This window comes from Xyrauchen texanus, chromosome 30, assembly GCF_025860055.1.
Source record: "Xyrauchen texanus isolate HMW12.3.18 chromosome 30, RBS_HiC_50CHRs, whole genome shotgun sequence".
Taxonomy (NCBI): Eukaryota; Metazoa; Chordata; class Actinopteri; order Cypriniformes; family Catostomidae; genus Xyrauchen; species Xyrauchen texanus.
The window spans coordinates 30,807,924-30,824,218 of NC_068305.1; the positions used below are offsets into that span (position 1 = coordinate 30,807,924).

The 16,295-nt window shown below is 39.4% G+C and overlaps 1 protein-coding gene across 1 annotated transcript in view; it reads left to right on the top strand.

Moving 5' to 3' along the window:
• Window positions 1–16,295, top strand: part of cdc42bpab (CDC42 binding protein kinase alpha (DMPK-like) b) — a 114,523-nt gene that overhangs the window by 91,809 nt on the left and 6,419 nt on the right. The window contains exons 25-39 of the mRNA XM_052098405.1: window positions 2,224–2,329; window positions 2,699–2,835; window positions 3,129–3,268; window positions 3,372–3,453; window positions 3,867–4,086; window positions 5,046–5,108; window positions 5,858–6,150; window positions 8,397–8,691; window positions 8,825–8,922; window positions 9,399–9,483; window positions 9,610–9,733; window positions 10,566–10,683; window positions 13,372–13,489; window positions 13,644–13,801; window positions 15,159–15,233. Of these exons, the coding sequence (XP_051954365.1) occupies window positions 2,224–2,329; window positions 2,699–2,835; window positions 3,129–3,268; window positions 3,372–3,453; window positions 3,867–4,086; window positions 5,046–5,108; window positions 5,858–6,150; window positions 8,397–8,691; window positions 8,825–8,922; window positions 9,399–9,483; window positions 9,610–9,733; window positions 10,566–10,683; window positions 13,372–13,489; window positions 13,644–13,801; window positions 15,159–15,233 (2,112 nt within the window). The remainder of the gene's footprint in view (window positions 1–2,223; window positions 2,330–2,698; window positions 2,836–3,128; window positions 3,269–3,371; window positions 3,454–3,866; window positions 4,087–5,045; window positions 5,109–5,857; window positions 6,151–8,396; window positions 8,692–8,824; window positions 8,923–9,398; window positions 9,484–9,609; window positions 9,734–10,565; window positions 10,684–13,371; window positions 13,490–13,643; window positions 13,802–15,158; window positions 15,234–16,295) is intronic.

Sequence of the window (16,295 nt, forward strand, 5' to 3'; positions counted from 1 at the left end):
TGGGATGGTTAATGTTATTAAAATAAATTACATTTACATTTATGCGTTTGGCAGACGCTTTTATACAAAGCGACTTACAGTGCACTTATTACTTATGACAATCCTCTCGGAGCAACGTGGAGTTAAGTGCCTTCAATGTGGAGTTAAGTATTTGATGTTTTTGGGGGACTCTCAGAGTAGGTCTGTGGAGAGAGGAGTATAATTTAGAGTTGTATGTTTATTATATGTGAATATGTATGTGTGTTTCCGTATATACATATACTGTATGTATATATGTGTGTGTATGTGTGTGTATATATACAGTATATATATATATATATATATATATATATATATATATATATATATATATATATATAATAAATATTTATTTATACACTCTATATGTGTGTACTTGCGTAAGACCACTGGGATGTTCGTTTGGGGTCGGGTGGGGTTCTTGATTGGGGAGCGGCATTAGTGGGTGTTAATGTTGATTTATTGTACACTCACCTAAAGGATTATTAGGAACACCTGTTCAATTTCTCATTAATGCAATTATCTAATCAACCAATCACATGGCAGTTGCTTCAATGCATTTAGGGGTGTGGTCCTGGTCAAGACAATCTCCTGAACTCCAAACTGAATGTCAGAATGGGAAAGAAAGGTGATTTAAGCAATCTTGAGCGTGACATGGTTGTTGGTGCCAGACGGGCTGGTCTGAATATTTCACAATCTGCTCAGTTACTGGCATTTTCACGCACAACCATTTCTAGGGTTTAAAAAGAATGATGTGAAAAGGGAAAAACATCCAGTATGCGGCAGTCCTGTGGGCGAAAATGCCTTGTTGATGCTAGAGGTCAGAGGAGAATGGGCCAACTGATTCAAGCTGATAGAAGAGCAACTTTGCCTGAAATAACCACTCGTTACAACTGAGGTATGCAGCAAAGCATTTGTGAAGCCACAACACACACAACCTTGAGGTGGATGGGCTACAACAGCAGAAGACCCCACTGGGTACCACTCATCTCCACTACAAATAGGAAAAAGAGGCTAAAATTTGCAAGAGCTCACCAAAATTGGACAGTTGAAGACTGGAAAAATGTTGCCTGGTCTGATGAGTCTCGATTTCTGTTGAGACATTCAGATGGTAGAGTCAGAATTTGGGGTAAACAGAATGAGAACATGGATCCATCATGCCTTGTTACCACTGTGCAGGCTGGTGGTGGTGGTGTAATGGTGTAGGGGATGTTTTCTTGGCACACTTTAGGCCCCTTAGTGCCAATTGGGCATCGTTTAAATGCCACGGCCTACCTGAGCATTGTTTCTGACCATGTCCATCCCTTTATGGCCACCATGTAGCCATCCTCTGATGGCTACTTCCAGCAGGATAATGCACCATGTCACAAAGCTCCAATCATTTCAAATTGGTTTCTTGAACATGACAATGAGTTCACTGTACTAAAATGGCCCCCACAGTCAACAGCTCTCAACCCAATAGAGCATCTTTGGGATGTGGTGGAACGGGAGCTTCGTGCCCTGGATGTGCATCCCACAAATCCCCATCAACTGCAAGATGCTATCCTATCAATATGGGCCAACATTTCTACAGAATGCTTTCAGCACCTTGTTGAATCAATGCCACGTAGAATTAAGGCAGTTCTGAAGGCGAAAGGGGGTCAAACACAGTATTAGTATGGTGTTCCTAATAATCCTTTAGGTGAGTGTATATATGTTTTGTTTGTTTTGGTTGCTTTGAAATATCAATTAAAATGTTAATTACAAAAAAGAAAGAAGAAGGGAGTTGGTAGATGACATGAATCTATGGCCTGAGATTAGTTACGCATATATGAAAAACTACAAGCTGTTGGGACAGCCAACAACTGTACAATTTGAGCTTGAACACATTTTTGTTCAACTTACACATGTTCACATTCTGGATGGCTCATTTTGGTAGTTTTTACATTGCTTCTTATGGACACAGGAACCCGAAAACAATCCAGCAGCATTATGGTGGTACCCAGTGGTTAGTCACAAAAACTGTAAATTTAATTCAATTGATTTACGCACAGTTTTTGTATATTGAATATTATACAGCAGCATGGTCAGGCGGTCTTGTTAGAAATTAAATACATTTGCTTTGCTTTTCACAATGTCCACTAAGTGGCGCATGGAACATAGTGGGAGTTGTGACTATCAGTTCACTGGTAAATATATCCATGTCTGATCTTCTGTCCTCCACAGCCAAAGGCACATCAGTTTAGTGTGAAGTCCTTCTCCATTCCCACCAAATGTAACCACTGCTGCTCTCTGATGGTGGGACTGATCCGCCAGGGCTGCACCTGTGAAGGTGAGATCAACAGAAGTTATAGGAAAGCTGGGTGTTAAAAGTGGTAGGGAAATCTGGGATTTTTTTTTTCTTTTTTATAATTATGTATAGCAAAAAAAAAAAAAAAAACTGTAATATTCTGCACTATTTTTAGGCCACTTATGAAAAAGATCATTTTGGACAATGGCCATATACATTTATTTACCTGGTCAATAGATGTGTCTGTATCAGTCTAAAAATGAATGAATTGAGGAATAATACTTTTTTTTTTTTTTTTTTTTACTTTAAAGGTTTCATTTAATGTTATCATTGACTGAATATGCCCAGAATTCCTTATTGGTGAAGTACTCAGTAATGCTCACTACCAATGTTCTGCATCTTTCCTTACAGTCTGCAACTTCTCCTGCCATGTCATGTGTGCCGACAAAGCCCCCTCCGTATGCCCTGTCCCACCAGATCAAACCAAGGGGAAATTAGGCATTGACACAAAAAAGGGCATTGGCACTGCATATGAGGGGCATCTTAGGGTAAGATTTGCTCTTCATACTGTATGTTGCAGACAGTGGGGTACTGTTATTACTTTGGGTCTTCTAAAACAGCCACATTATATAAAATTATAGAGATTATGCCTCTGTAATCGGCCAGACTCAATGCAATAAAGTAGGTTTGTTTGGACATAGATTATTAACTAGTATCAAACTGCAAATGTTTTCCTTTGTGTTGTATTAGTGTTTGCAAAGAAGGAGCTCTTGGTGTTTACCTGCGAATGTGCTACTTGAAGTATGGCATTGTACAGTAAATATGTGGCTATCTTTCCCAGGTGCCAAAGCCCACAGGGGTGAAAAAGGGTTGGCAGAGAGTCTGGGCAGTGGTGTGTGACTTTAAACTTTTCTTGTATGAGCTTGGAGAAGGAAAGGGCGCCCAGCCTGGTGTCATAGTTAACCAGGTCATTGACATGAGGTAAAGGAAGTCATCTATATAATGCAAAAAAGATTTGAATGTTGATATGTAGTGTTAAATGTCTATGTGTCAAGCTTGACTATCTTTTACTTTCTCGTCTCAGGGATGAGGAGTTTTCTGCAAACTCTGTTCTGGAGTCTGATGTGATTCATGCTACAAAGAAGGACATCCCATGCATTTTTAGGGTATGCATGCATGTTGTTTTTTCTCTCTATGGAGGTTCCCTCTATTTCCAATCTCCTTCAGCTTGACTATACCCTGAATGACAGTGCTGAAAAAATGGGTCACAGTTTTATTCTGTTATGGTGTGGACAGCAGGGAAAAAAATAATGCTAAATGCTTATGATAAAATGCAACTGACTATTTAATTGTGCTTAGATAAGATATAGCAAAATAAAATTAACGAGGACATTTTAATGGACATTTTTTTTTACTTTTGTATGCTAACAATTTTGATACTGTTTTGGGTCGCCATTTGATGCCCTACAAAATATCATGGTCCTGAAGCAAAACTGATTGAGTTAGGATAATAATTTCATTTAAAGACTAAATTTTTTGTTGTTGTCTCTGCTGTCTTTTTTTCCATTTCATTCAACAGGTAACGGCATCTCAGCTGTCCGCATGCTCCCGTCAGAAGACATGCATCCTGATACTGGCCGACAACGAGCAGGATAGAACGAAGTGGGTGAGCGCTCTGAACGAACTGCACCGCATCCTGAAGAAAAACAAGCTGAAGGAGCGCTTCATCTATGTGCCCAAAGAAGCCTACGACAGCACTCTTCCTCTCATCAAAACCACCCAAGCTGCTGCTATTATAGGTGTGACATGCTATACTCACTATTTTAAACAAAATTTTGCAATTATTGAATTTCTTTTGCATACATTTCTGTGACCACATAGTAATTGAGTTACTACATTTATATTAGTACATTTAAAAATAATTGTATCAAACAAATAACATACAAATCTGATTCAACAAAAACAAATGACCCATTCCACCTAAATATTCATTCATATACATTTTAATCTAAAATCTTAATGGTGATTTAAAAAATTTTTACACAGTCAGACTGATGTCACAATGAAATTGGAAACAGTAGATTGTATCTTTAGCTAATTTTGATCTGTGCTTACTGAAATTCGAAACACTGCCCCCAGTGGCTGAAGCGGTAACTGTTGTTGAGCATATGGACATGTGTGAGCTCAGTAATGTCCATGGAGGGGGCGCCAAAAGCGACTTCTGAAGCGAGTTGTTTTCAGCTGTACAGACTGTAATACAGACTGAAGAATGCATATTTTTTAAACTGATATAAAATACCCAAACCAACCCAAACTTAATCGTAAACCTAACCATGTTAGAGGGAAAGGTGCAGCCTCCAAAACGTGCTTGACACTTATTACGCAAACTTGATTACTTTCTGATTTTAATGCGGGATCTGAACCTGGGTCTCCTACGTGACTGACGGAATGCACACCTGGTCATGCTACTAAGGAAGGTAGACAGTTTTGAGCTGATGGGATGGAACAATGTCTGATGGGAGATGCCGCTTCTAAGTGAGTCAACATAATGTGGCTGATCCTAGGATACTGGAACTCTCAGAAACAACATGCCGACTTCCTGTGTGATCATGTTATTCATATCATGATGCATAATGACATGTTATTCATCAACAACTTGGGTACAGAGACAACCAAATCTTATGCCAGATCAGAACTGGATGAAAATGCAAACATTAATGCCTTTTCTGAATGATTAACCAAGGATTATTGTTTATAGATCATGAGCGGGTTGCTTTGGGGAATGAGGAAGGCCTGTTTGTCATCCACGTCACCAAAGATGGTAAGACTTTATCAATCCTTCAGCAGTGCCCGTGATTTTTGGTAGTAAAAGATCTAGAGTGGTAGCAAATGGTAAATGGTCTGCATTTATATAGCGCCTTTTTAACCTTAGTGGTATTCAAAGCGCTTTACACTGTGTCTCATTCACCCATTCACACATACACCAATGACAGTGTATGCAAGGTGCTAGCCTGCCATTGGGAGCAACTTGGGGTTCAGTGTCTTGCCCAAGGACACTTCGGCATGTGGAGTCGTGTGGGCCGGGAATCGAACCACCAACCCTGCGATTAGTGGACAACCTCCTCTACCACCTGAGCCACAGCCGCCCCGACAAGTAGTAGAAAAGGCCTGATTTATGAGCTTCCACCACCATGCCCTTGCTTGATTAAGGCACTGAACCTCAGGTTGCTACAGGGCAACTTTTCCTGTAAAGTGTATATTTAATAGGTTGCTTTAGAAGCATCAGATAAATCATTTGTTGGAGCAGACAGACATATTTCAACTTTTTGCACTTTGTACATGTACATTTATGCATATTGTAGACCCATTTATCCAAAGCCACTTAAATTGCATTGAATGTATACAATTTATCAGTATGTGTGTGCCCTGGGAATTGAACCCATGACCTTGAAATTGCTTGCACTATGAGTTACTGGTGTTTTAAAAAAGTGCACTCACTGAGCCACACACAAGTATTAAACTGAACTGAATAACTGCTGTTAGACCAATGAACATCTCTCCTCCTTACAGAAATCATCCGTGTGGGTGACATTAAGAAAGTGCAGCACATAGAGCTGATTCCCTCAGAGCAGCTGCTGGCTGTCATCTCTGGCAGGAACCGGCAAGTGTGTCTGGTTCCTATGGCAGGGCTCGACGGGCGGGAGATGGACAAGAATAAAGTGGCGGACATTAAAAACTGCCAAGCCCTGGTGTCCAGTGTAGTGCGCAATGGCACCTGCTTCTGCCTCGCCATTAAACGACAGATCTCCTGCTATGAAATAAACAAGAGCAAGTCTCGCCACTTCCATCTGGTGGACATACAAGTACAGCATTCAAAACCTATTATAATTTCTTTGCCACAGTAACTAATGCTAAAATGTATTAATAATAAGCTAAATTGTTTATTTTTTAGTCAAGACAATGCCATTTATTTTGAATAAACCATTAACAATCAATATGTTTTTAAATTGTACTTATGATTGTTGTTTGTTGCATCAGCATTTAAATAGTTTCATACTGCGGTTATCAGCTCTGTTCCAAAACCTTGCGAGGTGCCTTGCTGTCTGATGCCTACATAGGTAGCATCCTAACCAAAATTGACCTCTTAAAGGATCAGTTCACCCAAAAATGAACATTCGTTCATAATTTACTGAACCTCATGTTGTTCTACCCATATGACTTTCTTTTTGTTTTTGTGGTTATTATAATGAATATCTCATTCACAATGAAAAGCTTATTCACTGTGGAACAAAAGCTTGGTCACACGAGAACTTGTGCAGTTTTAAACAACACAAGTTCTCATATGAACTGTAAATGTGCTTCTCTCATAGCGCTTCTGAACATGCAACTGACGTTTTCTCACCAAAACATATGCCCTATCACAAGGGTTTTCAAACTTTTCCATGCCAAGGACACCAAATATGATGAAATAAAACATAAAAGCAGCATAAAGCAGTATAAAGATGTCATTTTACTGTGTGAGAGAAATAGTGTGATCTAATCAAGATAACATTTTAGCAAAATTAAATATTGGGTTTTAATATTGTCATTATAATAAAGCCAAAAGATTATTTAAATATCTGTACAATATTATCGCCCAAAACAAATATTTTGTATTTACAGTATATTTTTTCTTATCTTATTATCACTAATAATCTTTGTATGTAAACCTAAAGAGACCATTTTTCACTTAAATCAAAATGTAATTGTATTGCGCTTTCACAATACATACTGTTCCAAAGCAGCTTCAGTGAGAATATAGCCTTTCAACCCCAGTGAGCGAGCAAAAGTTTCATGATATATATATATATATATATATACGTATTGTATCATATGATATGACACTCACTATACAGTACCATTTGTATCATACAATACATAAACAAACACATTATAGTGTAATTAAAACCAATCAGCGCAATATTGAGAGATGCGTAACAGTCCTCTCTCATGAGAGGCAGCGCTGGAAAACAGCAACACACTACAGTACATAGGCGAGATGATCGATGGCAAATGCCAAGTAGATTTTACTGTAGCGGTACAGCTTGTCAAATATGCCAAACAACGGTGTAATGTCCTTGTGCTGCTGAATAAAACATGTCATTTTATTTACGCCAACATCACCGTGCAAATCGTCTCGGTTACGTATGTAACCTCGGTTTCCTAAGACACAGGGAATGAGACATTGCATTTATTTACTCATATGGGGATTGCCTTCTTTCAAGACCTTGTTGAAACCTCTCTTCAATAATGCCAATATTCTAATATTGGCTATGGTGTTTGAGCCCCGCCTGTTTTGGCACGGAGTTGTCCGTTATAAAAGGAGGTACACAAACACCATTTCCTCAGAATTTCTGACTGAGAACAAGGAGTGCAAGAACTCTTGAGTCTTGTAGTATTCTGAGATGCTATTCTTCTCACCACAATTGTACAGAGCTCAAACCAGCCCATCTGGCACCAACAATCATGCAACGCTCCAAATCATTGGGATCACATTTTCCCCATTCTGATGGTTGATGTAAACATTATCTGAAGCTCCTGACCCATATCTGCATGATTTTATGCACTGCACTGCTGCATGTTAATTTAAAAAAAAAAAATCACTTGCGTCCCATCTGGGGGTCCCCATAACCCAGTTTGAAAAACCCTGCCCTATCGTATTACTTAATTGGAACTTTCTTCATAGACAGCATCTTTGTGCAACACGAATAGCACAAATAGTAAAAATACATAGCACATACTATATTGAGCAAAACCGTGCATTTTTTATTTGTTTGAGCTATACGTTTTGATATTGAATTAAATGTATTTCTAATTAGCATTTCTCTCAAAAATCCATCCACCTTCTTAGGTTCATTTTTTTGTCACTGAGTCTGTTGCAGTGCGTTCCTGACTTGCCTAAAGAATGCATGCAATGCTGCCTTAGAATTTGTTCAAACTTTTAGAAGGCTGCCTATAATGATAGAACTAATTTTGGCACAGACCTATACTGATTATATCTTTAATAGATCTCCAATGATTGTGTTTATCAGTGCACACAGAACCATCAACAGCCCTTTTTGTATTGCAGGCTCCTGGAACTGTCCAGTGGATGGCACTGTTAAGCCAGCAGTTGTGTGTAGGTTATCAATCAGGCTTCATGCGCTACAGTTTATATGGAGAATATCCTCCGGTCAGCTTACTCCATCCAGATGACCCCACACTGGCCTTCATCAGAGTGGAAAACCTGGATGCACTTTGTGCAGTGGAGATCTCCAGTAAAGAACTACTACTCTGCTTCAGCAAAATCGGAGTGTATGTGGACACACATGGCAGACGCTCACGGCAACAGGAGCTCATGTGGCCGGCAACGCCCACTGCCTGCTGTGAGTAAAGAAGAACCAACAAAGCACTAGTTATTCCATTCTAATATTATACAGGAATAGACAGACTCAATATGTACCGTATCTGTGTAAAGGTTTGGTTTGATTGACCTTGTGGCTGCTTTATATCTCACAGGCTACAACGCCCCCTATCTGTCAGTTTACAGTGAAAATGCAGTGGATGTGTTTGATGTGAACACTATGGAATGGATTCAGACCATTCCTCTCAAAAAGGTTCGCTTTTTTCAATTTCAAAATTAAATTATATAAATGAACGCCTCTTGCACACCTGAATGGTAGCTGATGCCCTGGGCACAGGAAACAATATGAAGAAAGAAGAGAACCTTGCACAGTGCTGTAACTTGCAAGAGATTTTGGTCATGCAACCCAGGTTAGGCATTGAAGTGCATGATCTTTTTTTCTTCGTTAGGGTTGGGAATCAACAGGGACATTGGTGATGCAATATTCTGTCAGTATCTGGGCCATGATATGATACATTGCAATTCTTTACATTTAGTATATAGTTATTTAAAACCATGATATATTACAATATATTACTCTATTTACTCTATATTTCTATTTCATCTGCATTGAGCTACATTAGATTAGCTTGTTCTGAGTTTGAAATGTAGTCGATTTTATTCTAATGAACCTAATGAGTCCTGTTATGAATGCATGAACAAACTTAGAATCTCTTTGGCTCTGCACAGGTCCGGCCATTGAACACGGATGGGTCTTTGAATCTGCTGGGCTTAGAGACAGTCAGGCTCATTTACTTCAGGAACAAGACTGCAGGTATGAGCAGACACTCACAGAATTCATAATGGCATGAGTTGGTTACTGATGTTAAAGCCTTTGTATTAGTAGTACTGTTTTCAATATATGAGTAATTCTGAGGTGTGTTTGTGTGCGTGTCTCTAGAGGGGGATGAACTGGTGGTGCCAGAGGTGTGTAATAACAGCAAGAAGCAGATGGTACGCAGCATGAGCAACAAGAGAAGATTCTCATTTCGCATTCCTGAGGAGGAGCGACTGCAGCAGAGAAGGTGACTCACACACACACACACACACACACACACACACACACACTTGTGTCGTAAAAAGGTTATGTCAACTGGGTTTTCTGTTGACTATCTTTTTGTATCTGATTCATGTTTCTCAGTTCCACTCTTCATATCATCCTAAATGTTCTTTATCATTAAGCATTTCTTTTGTTGTTAAGTGATTTGAAAAAAGTTGTTTTTTGTTATTTGAAGACATTCAGAATCATTATATATGCAGACAAGCATCTGATAAACAGATTTACATACATTCTAAATCATAAAAGTCATAAAAACATCTAGTCATTTTAACACCCAAGAGGAAACAGTTGGGCAACATAGACGTATCCATGTTCTATGTATCTATTGGGCGGCTGTGGCTCAGGTGGTCGAACGGTTGTCCACTAATCGGTTGGTGGTTCGATTCCTGGCCCAAACGACTCCACATGCTGAAGTGTCCTTGGGCAAGATACTGAACCCCAAGTTGCTCCCAATGGCAGGCTAGCGCCTTGCATGGCAGCTCTGCCGTCATTGGTGTGTGTGAATGGGTGAATGAGACACAGTTTAAGCATTTTTTCAATACAGCTACGGTTAAAAAGATGCTATATTAGTGCAGACCATTTACGTATCTGCGATATATGTGCCCTATAAATGTAAATGGTATAGTATTGCATATGGTACAGTATATGGTAAATATAGTCTTTAACTATGAATGTGTGTGTGTGTGTGTGTGTGTGTGTGTGTGTGTGTGTGTGTGTGTGTGTGTGTGTGTGTGTGTGTGTGTGTGTGTGTGTGTGTGTGTGTGTGTGTGTGTGTGTGTGTGTGTGTTTATTTGCAGAGAGATGTTGAGAGATCCAGAGAAGAGAAACAAGCTGATCTCAAATCCTACAAATTTTAACCATGTGGCGCACATGGGGCCTGGAGATGGAAAGCAGATCCTTAGAGATCTGCCCATGGTGAGAGACTCATCATTGCACTGACAGTGGCATTACATCCTGATGAATGCTACAACTAACTGTTCATGTCCATCTGTAAATCATGCTTTTGCAAACTCATTGTGCTGTTAGTTTTTCTGTTTATTAATCGGCACAGTTTCTAGCTCATTTGTTTATATGTTCTATAAATTGTTTATTGTTCTCTATTCATTTCTCATATGTGTCAAATGTCATTAATTCAACGCATATTAACATATGTAGTGTCCCAAAAATGATTTGGACTCCCAAGTCACACTTAAAAATTGAATTGCAATACATACAATATCAAACCAAGTGGCATTTCATTTTTACGTTTTTTCATTCAATTTTAAGTTTGGCTCAAAAGCATAGTTAACCCAAACATGAAAATTCTCTCATCATTTACTCTCCCTCATCCCATGTGTATGACTTTCCTTCTGCAGAATGCAAAACAAAGATTTTTTTGAATAACATTTAAGCTCTGTAGGTCCTCACAATGCAAGTGAATTGGCACCAGAATTTTGAAGCTCTAAAAAGTACATAATGGCAGCATAAAACTAATCCATAAGACTCCAGTGGTTATATCTTCAGAAGCGATATGATAGGTTTGGGTGAGAAACAGATCATTATTTAAGTCTTTTTTTACTATACATTCTCCTCCCTGCCCTGTAGGTTGCGATATGTACGAAGAGTGCAAATTGCCAAAATTGAAAGAAAAAGTGGAGACTTAAATATTGATCTTATACTCTCACCTATCATATAGCTTCTGAAGACATGAATTGGAAAAATGGAGTGGTATTAATGAAATGTATGCTGCCTTAATGAGCTTCAAAATGTTGGTACCCATTCACTTGCATTATATGGACCTGCAGAGCTGAGATATTGTTCTAAAAATCTTTGTTTGTGTTCAACAGAAGAAAGTAAGTCATGCAGATCTTGGATGGCATGAGGGAGAGAAAATGATGAGAGAATCAGACCCGGCGCCAGACATTTTTTTCAGTGGGGCACAACTGAGATAAACCTAATTCCCTAATTGCATAATAACATTAAATGATATGACCGATTATGAATTGAATATGTATGATACAATGATAATGATCGATAGTAGCCTGTTACATAATGTACTGACGCTATTCAAATTCATAACTGACGCTAAAGATTTGTGCTGTTTAGGCTCGCGCAGCCTCTCGATGAAACAAATAGGCCTAACTGCAGCTCACACAAAGAAACTCCGTTAGCATACTGCGGTAAAAAATTCTAAATGTGTAAGTTAGTTTTTATATTTACAACATGAAGCAACACCATACAACCAAGTGCTGAATACCATCACGATTGAAAATGTAACACTGATTTCGACAGTTCAATAAACAAGTAATTCATATTAAGTCACTTACATTTTAGATGCAATATTGACTTTTTGTTCTATTTTAAAACAAAGATCCCAGCAGAAACAGAACGCATCTCACAGTCAACCGCCTGCCACCTGTGGCCGTGGACGTCCCTTGCTTGAGGCTATGGCTTTGGCAAGTAACGTTAGACCAACTAGTACTGGAATGGCTAGCCTCTGCAGTGTTGGGAGTTGGATCAACCTCTTGTGAACTGCTACACCCTGGGTCTTCTCCCCTTACCTCGCTGCTCTCTTCTGCCAACTTTGGTGGTCTTTGATTTAAAGAAATGCCGTATATCCATGGTAACTGTCACACGAAATAGCTCAGCATAGTTGTTTAAAAAAAAATAACAGCTATCGTTATTAAGCGCTACTATGCTTAGGACACAAACAAATATTCCCACGCTCACTATCAACAAACCAATCAAATCCATTTAAAAATATTATTTTTTAAATCAGACCAAACACATTTTTATTTTTATTCAGGAGTTTATTCATGTATATACAAAACGACAACTTACCAACTTGAAACGAAAGTTACAGTAGCCTATTGATAAAAAAATATAAATAAAAGTGCAAACAAGCAAGGACTGGTGGTTGGTCGACTCCCGCGGGACTACTAACATTTACGACTAGATTTGATGGTCGAGTGCGGGCGCAGGCGGTAATGGGTTGCGGGAGAATAAAACGATTCGTGGGACTCCCTATCTAAATAAAACATCAAAAACAAATACATCGTTATTCATCTATTGCACAAAAGCAATAAGAACATCTAAACAAAATAAGGATTTACAGTCGCAAGCATAAGTAGATGTTCTCATTAGCCTATAACGTGTTTTTGCAGCGTTGTGCAGTGTAGCCAATCACAGACATATGTGTTGATTTCTAAAACGCAATGGCCAATCAGATGCATTTCAGACAAAATCCACTCACCGCTCAAAACGTTGGAGTTTTTGTTCAGTGCTGAATTCTGCATGCTGCATAATAAAAGAGCTTTGTGAGATCGCGATTAAATGAGACGTGAGACGTGACGTAGAGTTGATGAAGGGAGACAGGATCGTCCAGGGCAGGCACTAGTGACTCACAGGGCGGGCCAGGCCCCCCAATGCCCGCCCATGGCGCCGGGACTGGAGAGAATGTTCATTTTTGGGTGAACTAATCCAATAAGTATTTTATCATTATACTAGTGGATCCTTAATTCATTGCTCATTGTTTTTTTTCATCATTTCACACAGTCCTACTCATTGTTTGTTTGTCCCTGTTTTGTTTGTGGTGGTCTGTGTGTTTCTCTGTGTAACCTGTAGAATGTGCATGCTCAGGATAACCGGGCCGGATTCAGTGGATCTGTCAGCATCCCGTCCATTACCAAGAACCGAGCTGAACCTGGAAGATCCATGAGTGCAAGCAGTGGGCTGGGAATGCGTAAGTACTACATTATTTTATAATCTAGCTGGTGTCATTATTATGTAAGGACACCACGTTACTCTTATTTGTTGTATTCCTTGTGTTCTGTCCTCAACCCACTTTCTTTCTTTCTTTCTTTCTTTCTTTCTTTCTTTCTTTCTGTCTGTCTCAGGGCCTTCTTCTCAGAATGGCAGCGCTCTAAGGAGAGAGCTGTCGAGTGGTAGCTATAGCTCTAAGCGGCAGACCATGACATCACCCTCAGAGAGCTCGCTGTCTTCAGGTGGAGGCACGGATGTGGGCGAAGCTCCGCTTTCTCAGTTTGATCGAGAGGTAAGTAATGATATAGGAGGAATCAGAACAGTGGCATTTTCATTACCTCATCCATTCATCAATGCCGGGTTAGCACTATGCAGGGAATGCACAGCTCACTGCTCATCTTACTCAAATATCTTATACTCAAAGTTTTTATTACCAGAAGCACTTAGAAATAAATTACTACAAAGTAGTTTTTGTTGTACGAATGAATGATCAATTTTCTCCTATACACTGCTGTGTTTCTAGAAAGATGTAATTAAAAATCAGAAATGATTGTCAGTGACCTCTCTTTTTATTAACAAGGTTACTAAAAAAATATGTTATTTATATAGTCATCCTTATGTTGTTCTAAATCCCATTTAATTGTATTTCTTCAATGGAATGTAAAAGAACATTAGTACTACTTTTCCATACAATGAAAGTTAATGGGAATTAATGTTATAAAACTACAACATTTTACAAGAGAAGCACCATAAAATGTTCATAAAAGTGGCCCATATGATATTCTTTGCATTATATTCCAAGACTTCTGAAGGCATGTGATAGTTTTGCGTGAGAAGTGTCAAAATTTGTTATTCACTGTAGATCCTTTTCCTCTGACATAGCTCTGAAATATAGTTCAAAAATACAAACAGCATGTCATGTACAGGAATGGTGTTCAATCAATGTCAAACCCTATTGGTTTACACGTGTCACGTAACCACTCGTCACACGGCAAGCTTTAATATACTATACAGTAAGTGCAAATTATATATGCTTGCTATGCCAGGGGAAGGAGAAGATTTTCAGTTTTACAGCTGTACCCTCTTACTTTCATTGTATGAAAAAGAGCAGTTTGAACATTTGTTCCATGGAAGAAGAAAAAACCTCATACAGGTTTCAAACAACTTGAGGGTGAGGAAATGACACATTGTCATTTTTAGGTAAACTATTCCTTTAAAGATATAAAATAACTGCTCCCATTTCACCCTGCAAACTTCCTGATATCTCCTGACTTACAGTATAAAGAAATGGCACATCCCATCCCTCACCTTCCCATCGGGCCAGTAGGGGTCTTGTAGGTGTACCAATCATAATGCCATTAGCCCCCATGCAATCGAATGCAAGTGAGCTGAGTGCTGTTCCCCACACCTTGCTTTTATATAAATGCTTATGCCAGTCTATGCCTGCCGCCCCATTCCACAACACCCTGGTTAAATGTATAGGATCCTCAGCCGGGCCCCATTGCAAACTACCCACCCGCACCCTTTTCACACTTATCATCTCCCCGTACTGCTTTGCTTCACGCCCTTGGCCTTCCTATTGGCCTTCCCATTCTCCTTCAGCAATTGTGGAAGCCATTCTGGCACTCAGTCTGCCCTTTCCTTCTCAGTGGCAAGCCGTATCACCCTCGGAGAAGACCCCCGATCTGAAAAGGGCTTTAAGGACCCTTCTTAGTAAGATGAAGGTAAACTTCACATGTTTGTGGTGAAACACACACACATACACACACACACACACACACACACACCAGCTGTCATCTGCACACTCGGGCACCCCTGCAGAGTGCTTCTAAAATACCCACTGCCATGTTATGCTCATTTTGAAGCCCTCAGCCTTATGCCCCGCTGCCTGAATATAATTCTGGTGAAGTAGAGAGCTTTGATTCAGAATGGCAAGCTTCCATCCGCATGTTTTGCCATCATACTGCTACTGCTGGCAACCCACCCACCCCTGTGTCCACTAGAGAAAAACAGGGTCATTAAAGGATGCAGAGAGGATTGGGCAGGACACATGCTTTACACAATGTGAATGTTTGGCCAAAGCATTGCAAGAAGAGCATTGCAAGACCCCATTGGAAAATCCAGAGGGAACCCATGATATTAGCCTTCTGTGTTTGCATAGAAATTGACATCATGTCTGAAAAGCTCCATTCCCTGGCAGGGACATTTCTATAGTGAATAAAATGGTTTCTCTTTATGCCTAGCTGTAAATAATTTAGGGTAAATTCCAATTGAAAGTGATCATCCCTATGCCCTACTCACACTGAAGGACAGATTTCTTGATGTGGGCACTCTGAAGGGAGCATGGCATTATCGTATCCTTCACTAACAGCTTTGCGGAAGGGCCCTACATGAAATTTTCTTTATTTTTTACTTTCTTTTTGAATGATCCTTCGAGTTGTGTCCCCTTCCCATGGTGCCCTTCAAGGGTGCAGAAATGTAGTTTATAAAGTGGAGTTAATTAGCTTGAAGCTACTCTTTTCTAGCCAAGTGCAATCTCTATAAATGTATTTTTAAAAGTCCTGGAAAATTGTTGGTCAAAAGGTGTTGGAACCCTGTAGTTTATACGAATTGCTGCCAAAGTGCCCTCTTGTGGCAATGCTAAGAATGCAACAGGGTATAAATCACATTCTGATAATTTTACATTGCAAAAACACAAGCTTGTGTATCTACAGTAGAAGTATTTGCATTCACATACTTGTGTAGAGTACGTCTCCATCCTTAGAGTATAAATTGAATGTTTTAAT